General features: G+C 47.8%; 1 protein-coding gene and 1 pseudogene across 1 annotated transcript in view; one reads left to right on the plus strand and one right to left on the minus strand.

Moving 5' to 3' along the window:
- The window catches only part of LATS2 (large tumor suppressor kinase 2), a 94,528-nt gene that overhangs the window by 10,655 nt on the left and 75,912 nt on the right, over positions 1–7,961 (plus strand). The window contains 1 exon segment of the mRNA XM_017548176.2: positions 6,944–7,487. Within this exon segment, the coding sequence (XP_017403665.1) occupies positions 7,143–7,487 (345 nt within the window). The 5' untranslated portion in view covers positions 6,944–7,142.
- LOC108317566 lies at positions 5,310–6,422 on the minus strand (annotated as a pseudogene).

Raw genomic sequence — 7,961 nt, forward strand, 5'->3', positions numbered from 1 at the left:
CTTTGCCTTCCCGTCTTGAACTATGAGCTCCTTAAAGTCACAGGCACATCAATCTTTCTGCATCCCCACGACCTAGTAACAGGGCCACCTCGTGTGGGTGTTCAGGTCGTGCACTGCTCAAGGGCCCTACGTGTAAGAGGGCTTGCCTCACATCACATATATACTCATTTTTATGAGTGCAATCTACTTGGAGACTTTTAGCCACTCACAGAAGACCTGTGGCAGTAGAGACTCCCCTCTCCTCACAAAGCATATGTGTCACACATCTGGAGGGCACACATGATTGCTCTCCTCCTATATGACTTGCACTAAGACCATTACTTTCCTGTGCCTCAGAGGTCCCGTTCCCGCCCTCCATTTGACTCAGCCTTTCCCCGCCCCTTCATGTGCCTATGGTATCGAGGCATGACTATGTGTGGGCCGGGGCCACTGCCCACAGGGCTCCAGAAAGCTTCCCAGGGAGAGTTCTTGGTTCTGTACAATAATATAGTAACAAACAAAAAACTTCTTGAGGTAGGGGTGCCTTCTTACAGTCTCTCCAGGCGCTCTGCCAGTCACTATACAGGAAGTATTTTTACTGGGAAGTATTTGGTATGGTGGTGGAAACAAGGCCTTGAGCTGAGCACCCACTCTGCAGCTCCGCCCAGCTCTGGGCCTAGAGCCGTGGCAGCCTGAAAAGCAGAGGTGCCATTTGTAATAGCCCAGACCAGGAGCAGCCTAAACATCCGTTGGTGGTAGAACAGATGCATAAGTTATGGTGTATTCAAACGGGCTATCGATATTACTCAGCAATGAAGACTAACAGGCTTCCACTGTGCTGTACCACATGTGCACATATGCAAATACAGTGTTGAACGAAGTGTACTCAACAGAGTAGAGATTGCTTAATTCCTTGGAGATACATTTCAAAAATTGGTTAGTCTGATCCTTGGTGTTAGATGTCATGAAGGTGGTTCCCCTTGAGGCACTGATCTGTGGGGGCCTGGGGGCTTCTGGGGTCATGATAATGATACACGTCTTGATCTGGACGCTACTTACAAGAGTGTGCTCTGTTGGTGAACGTGTGTCAATCTTACAGTCTGCAGTTTAAAAAATATGTTAAATAAGTGGATTGCCCATACTCCCTTCACTCCCAAAAGCCTTACTGTTCCTCCTGGCTTTCAACAGCTTCCTTTATTTATTTATTTATTTTATTTATTTATTTTTGAGACAGAGTCCCTCTTGTCGCCCAGGCTGGAGTGCAGTGGCACAGTCTCAGCTCGCTGCAATCTCCGCCTTGCAGGTTGAAGGGATTCTCTTGCCTCAGCCTCCCGAGTAGCTGGACTACAGGGGTTTGCTGCTACACCTGGCTAATTTTTGTTTTTTATTTTAGTAGAGACAGGGTTTCACCATGTTGGCCATGCTGGCCTCAAATTCTTGACCTCAAGTGATCCGCCCGCCTCGGCCTCCCAAAGTGTTGGGATTACAGGCATGAGCCACTGTGCCCGGCCAGCTTCTCCTCTTTAGAGCAGATTCCAGAGAAAGCTTTCTAGCTTCAGAATCAACCAGGACCTCCTTCAGCCACCCCTAACTCCCTTCTCTCTGCTCTTGTGATGGGGGAGAGGACATCCCCGCATCCTGGCTTTAACACGCAACTTTCTCGTAGTTCTTTTTCTTCAGGGCGGATTGTCTCTTGTTGCTCTTGCCCTTTTATCGCTGAGTGAAAAGCACCTTGCCCCTTCTGTGCCCTGCTGGTGTGTCACTGCTGGTAAAAGGAGACATATCCCAGATGGCTGCTCCTCTAAAGAATGTGAGTGAGCCGGGAGGGCCTTCAGCCATCCACTCACCTGGCAGCTCCGTTTCATGGTTGAGCAGGCAGGCCACTGGCTGGGCAAATGTCCCATAAGCAGATGCCAACACCCCTTCTACCCCCGATCTGTGCCTTTTATTTCAGACCTGAAACCCCTTCTCCTTGCTCCCTGGGGCTGCTGCTCCTCACCCAGAGAGTGTTGCACCTGTCCCTTCTAGCCCACCTTCCACTCAGGCTGTGTCACTCTAGCTAAACCATGGACAGTGGCTGCCCATCCTCTGCACTGAGTCCGGACTCAACATGGCTGGGAATTGAGCTGCTGGGTACCTCCACAGTTTGATCCCCTGCACCCCTTCCCCAGCAGTCCCTTGGCCTCCCATGTCTTCAGGAAGAGCCTGCACTGCACAGACCTGAATGTGTTGGGTGGAGCCTGGAGGCGTCTTTGCATATGCTGTTCCCTCTGGCTGGAATTCGTTCCTCCTGACACTCAGGTCTAATTACTTCTACTTCAAAGCCTTTTCTTTATTCTCCAGGCATCTCTTTTTTTCGAAGCTGTTTATTTACCTGCCTCGCCCCATCTTTTACTTGACAGTAAACCTGCTGAAGGCAAGATTTTTTTTTTTTTTTTTTTTTGAGACAGAGTTTTGCTCTTGTTACCCAGGCTGGAGTGCAATGGCGCGATCTCGGCTCACCGCAACCTCCGCCTCCTGGGTTCAGGCAATTCTCCTGCCTCAGCCTCCTGAGTAGCTGGGACTACAGGCACGCACCACCATGCCCAGCTAATTTTTTGTAGTTTTAGTAGAGATGGGGTTTCACCATGTTGACCAGGATGGTCTCGATCTCTTGACCTCATGATCTACCTGCCTCGGCCTCCCAAAGTGCTGGGATTACAGGCGTGAGCCACCGCACCCGGCCAGATTTTGTTTTTATTTATCCTATCAGTGCCTGAGATTCAGTAGGTATTTTATTTTTCATTTTTTGACTTGGAGTTTTACTCTGTTGCCCAGACTGGAGTGCAATGGTGCGATCTCGACTCACTGCAACCTCCGCCTCCCTGGTTCAAGTGATTCTCCTGCCTCACCTTCCTCAGTAGCTGGGATTATAGGCACCCACCACCATGCCCAGCTAATTTTGTATTTTTGGTAGATACAGGGTTCACTATATGTTGGCCAGGCTGGTCTCGAACCCCTGACCTCAGGTGATCTACCCGCCTTGGCCTCCCAAAGTGCTGGGATTATAGGTGTGAGCCACAGTGCCCAGCCTTGAGTAGTTATTTAATAAATGTTTGTATGGTAGATAGAGGGTGGATGGGCTGGATGGCTAGGTGGAGGAGTGACTGTTTTCTGAGCATGAAGAAACTTTCCCTGTGTATTGTCAGGCCCTCCTTTGCGTTGATTGTTCTTGTGAAGGTAGTATGGCTGTGTTTTCTCTATTTTAGTTTTCAAAGAAAGGGAAGAAAACTAAAGATTATAAACAAAGTTATTTGTGTAAATTCTTACAGGAAAAGAAAGAACACTACTGTCTCTTCCCAGACATACTGAGTCGCTCCTAGGATCCTCCATACTTCTTGGCATTGCCTTGAGAATCTCTCCATTTTCGTCAGAATGTGAAGTTATGGTTTTAGAAAGTTAGGTATTTCAAAACAGATGCTTGGAGCACAAAATCACTGAAATGAGTGTGGCTGCAATATGCTCCATTTTACAACAGTGAAGCAGAGACCTAGGCTTCTGGTGTGTGGCCAATACAGGCCCCAGGGGATCTGGGTTGTCCCTGCGTCTGATAGCTCGATATCTGCACAGTCTTAGCACAGTCGTTTCAGTGACTTTACTATATCATATTTTGTATTAAAATAGGGATTTCATGTTGAGAAATTGTAGTCTCTCTTTTACTTTCTAAATGGAATCTTCACACAATTACATTCAGAAAGGTGATAGTTAAAACCCTTACAATCCCATTCCATCTAAGCAAGAACAAGGAATTCAACTGTCATCTCTTAGTGTTTGCTGTTGCATGTGGTAGTGCAATAGATCTATGTAAATTAACTTTTTGAACCGTACGTGACACATAGTAAGGCTGGGTGAATATTAGCTATCCTTTTTTAGTTTTTCCACTTGAAAAATCTGTGAAGCAGGGTCACGGTTTACAGTTATAAAGTTCCTTGCAGAAGCTAAACGCCCAGATCCTTCTGCCCGTCCCCCTTTAAAGGGTACTCTTTTGGGATCAGTTGTTCTTCATTTATTAAAACTCAGAATGATTTTCCTTCAAAATCTGCTCATTGAGTTCTGTGGAGTAAGGGGGAGTGGGTGAGGGAAGGGGCAGCCACTAGGGCTTTGGCACGGTGTGGAGTACAGGCTCTTGCCTGTCCCACCAGCGGGCACAATGCCTGGGTTAGGGCAGCTGGTTATGTAAACAGTCATCACAGAGTGAAGAGCAGGGAGGTTGTTGTGTGTCCCAAGTACCACAGGTCCCGGCACCCTTGTCATCTGACCTGGTACTCACCACTGTTCTAAGGATTCGTCTGTATTACGTAGCAGGGAGTGGGGGCTGTGGGAGGCCCAGGGGACTGGTCCAGGGTCACCCAGCCTTGTGACAAGTCACCTGTGCTGGCTGCTGAGGGTAGTGACTTGGGCTGCATTTTGCTTTCTGAATCAAAGAACAGCAGAGTAGGCAGTGAAGTAGGCCTGGAGTAGGTGGATTTTGGAAAGTACCTTTGTAACACTGCGTTCCGTATAACGAAGCCATTTCCATGCTGAAGTCGTAGTCGGTCTGTACTAATAACTCTTAACCATGTAGCCATGGTGCACTCTGAGGTAGAAGTGGCCTACATACTGTTACCAGTCCCTTTCCATGTCAGTATCAATTTCTGCAAGAAAGATATTTTAATTTTCCTATTTAGGTCAAAATGCTGGTAAGTGGCCACCTTGTAAAAAAATCAAGGAAGTAGTTGCCTTCAAAGTCTCGTAATGTGGGTTTGGAAACTGCAATTGAAACCTTTGCAATATAGGACACCTTTAATGTGACAGGCTTTGTGGTGTCCTTTAGCAAAATTGGGATGGTTTTATAAGGAAAAGTTCAGAAATTTTTCTAAAATGTGGAAGGTCCACATCTCTCGTGAGGGGAGCAGTTAGTAAAGCCATGGCGATGACGGACAAGGAGTTGATTTGTTATTAGGAACAAGCCAGAAATCCAAGACCCCATGTAGAAAATTTAACTCTAAAAACCCCTTAAGCTATGAGTTTCAAAATAAAATTTTATTATAATAAAGTATTTTAAATGAGCTGTCTGTTTTGTTTGTTTGTTTGTTTGTTTGTTTTTGAGACAGAGTCTTTCTCTGTTGCCCAGGCCAAAGTGCAGTGGCACGATCTCAGCTCACTCCAACCTTTACCTCCTGGGTTCAAGTGATTCTCTTGCCTCAGCCTCCTGAGTAGCTGGGACGACAGGCATGCGCCACTATGCCCGGCTAATTTTTTGTATTTTTTTTTTCAGAGTTAATTCACTTTATTTTTCTTGTATAAAAACCCTATGTTGTAGCCACAGCTGGAGTCTGGGTCCTCTGCATGGAGACTGTGGTGTGGGGTCTTGAAGAGGTGGTCAGTGAATTCCTGATAGGACGACTTGGTGAATACAGTCTCCTTTCAGAGGTCGGGGGTCAGATAGCTGTAAGTCTTAGAGATGGCATCAGAGGTGGCCTTGGCTAGACGAAGTTGCCCAGGGTGGCAGTGTAGCCCCTGGCTGAGGTGTAGCAGTCATCGATACCAGCCATCACGAGCAGCTTCTTGGGCACAGGTACCGAGACAATGCCAGTACCCCTGGGCACAGGCATGAGGCGCATCAGCACAGAGCCACAGCGGCCTGTCACCTTGCAAGGGATGGTGTGGGGCTTGCCGATCTTGTTCCCCCAGTAGCCTCTGCACATGGGGACAATGGAGAGCTTGGCCAGGATGATGGCTCTGCAGATGGCAGTGGCCACCTCCTTGGAACACTTTAACACCCAGACTGATATGGCCATTGTAGTCCCCAGTGGCAGCAAACACCTCGAACCTGGTGTGCTGGCCAGCACGGGTCTGCTTCTGCACCAGCATAAACTTCAAAACTTCATCCTTGAGAGACGCCCCCAGGAAAAAGTCAATGACTCAGGCCGGGTGCGGTGGCTCAAGCCTGTAATCCCAGCACTGTGGGAGGCCGAGGTGGGTGGATCACGAGGTCAAGAGATCCAGACCATCCTAGTCAAAATGGTGAAACCCCGTCTCTACTAAAAATACAAAAAATTTGCTGGGCATGGTGGCGCGTGCCTGTAATCCCAGCGACTCAGGAGGCTAGGGCAGGAGAATTGCCTGAACCCGGGAGGCAGAGGTTGCGGTGAGCCGAGATCGCGCCATTGCACTCCAGCCTGGGTAACAAGAGGAAAACTCCGTCTCAAAAAAAAAAAAAAAAGTCAATGATTTCAGATTCCTTGATGGGCAGGGAGAAGAGATAGATCTCCTCCAGGGACTTGATCTTCATGTTCTTGACCAGGTGGCCCAGCTTGGTGACAGGCATCTACTCCTTATCCTCGGCCTTGCCTCTGTGAGCTCTGCGGCCTTGGCCCTGGCCCCGGCCCCGGCCCCCGCCCCCGCCCCCGCCCCCCTGCCCCAGCCCCGGATGCCACTGCCTAAACCTCCATGAAGCCAGCGTGGTTCCCCGTCCCAGGGTCCCTGGGGCCTCTGCCATTTCGTGTTTCCTCAGAGTAGAAGGCAATTTTTTATATTTTTAGTAGAGACGTGGTTTCATCATATTGGCCAGGCTGGTCTCGAACTCCTGACCTCGTGATCCACCCTCCTTGGCCTCCCAAAGTGCTGGGATTACAGGAGGGAGCCACCGCGCCCAGCTGAGCTGTCAGTTGTTAATACTACCGCTCTTGCCCTGAGTTGAATATTTATAGCGATTTACTTTATTGCAGATTATGTATTACAGGAAACATCTTGGGACAACCCTAGATGTCATGTGCTCTAACCATGGTTGAACAGTATTTTTGTCATTTCTGAGAGGTGATGTGTTCTTTCTTTTCTTTCCATGTGGTATATTTCCAAGGTCACTGTTATTTCTGAATAGTAGCGTGAACATTATATGAAAACCGCAAATGAACATTTCTCTCCCATTTATTTTCTTTTTCAGAGAGTGATGATCTTCACAATGAAGACTTTGAAAAATTTTAGGTTCTCTACAGGAACTACAAAAATTGAAGGAAAGAAAATTTTCAAAGGAAATTATTTTGAAAGTATGTTTACAACAAACTGATGCTATTGACAGTTTTTAAAAATAATACAACACTTTAAGAAGATTGTATTTATGGTAAAAGGAAACTGGACTAACAATGAGGCCAAAGACTTTTCCTGCCACGACTTATTCTGGAAATAGCCGGCAGCGACTTCAAGAGATTCGTGAGGGGTTAAAGCAGCCATCCAAGTCTTCAGCTCAGGGGCTACCCGTGGGACCAAACAGTGACACTTCCCTGGATGCCAAGGTCCTGGGGAGCAAAGATGCCGCCAGGCAGCAGCAGCAGCAGATGAGAGCCACCCCAAAGTTCGGACCTTATCAGAAAGCCTTGAGGGAAATCAGATATTCCTTGTTGCCTTTTGCTAATGAATCTGGCACGTCTGCAGCTGCTGAAGTGAACCGGCAGATGCTGCAGGAACTGGTGAACGCAGGATGCGACCAGGTAGGTACAGACCTCCCCACGGCCATGCTCAGAGGCAGCTACGGGACAGCTGGGACTGTCAGAACGGTTTGGCAACTACTTGAAGCCTCCCTTTTAACACAAAACTGAACTCACAATCGAAGGTTCTCTACTTTCTCTCTGAAAGGGTCTTTTGAGCTGCGTTTCCTTTTCAGGCAAGATCCAGAAGATGCTGAGGCCTCCTGAAATTGTAACGTGTGCATTTTCTGTTGTGTTCTTGTGGAAATGAAAAGGGCTTTCATGTTTAACCCTTTCTTTGGTGTTTATTCGGGTTATTCTTAGCTGTCATGGGAAGAGACTGGCTTTTCTTGTTTTGGTTTGTGCATTTCTCTTTAAGAAATAGGAGAGTTAGCCGGGCGCGGTGGCTCAAGCCTGTAATCCCAGCACTTTGGGAGGCCGAGGCGGGTGGATCACAAGGTCAAGAGATCGAGACCATCCTGGTCAACATGGTGAAAC

Source organism: Cebus imitator, unplaced genomic scaffold, assembly GCF_001604975.1.
Source record: "Cebus imitator isolate Cc_AM_T3 unplaced genomic scaffold, Cebus_imitator-1.0 Scaffold204, whole genome shotgun sequence".
Taxonomy (NCBI): domain Eukaryota; kingdom Metazoa; phylum Chordata; class Mammalia; order Primates; family Cebidae; genus Cebus; species Cebus imitator.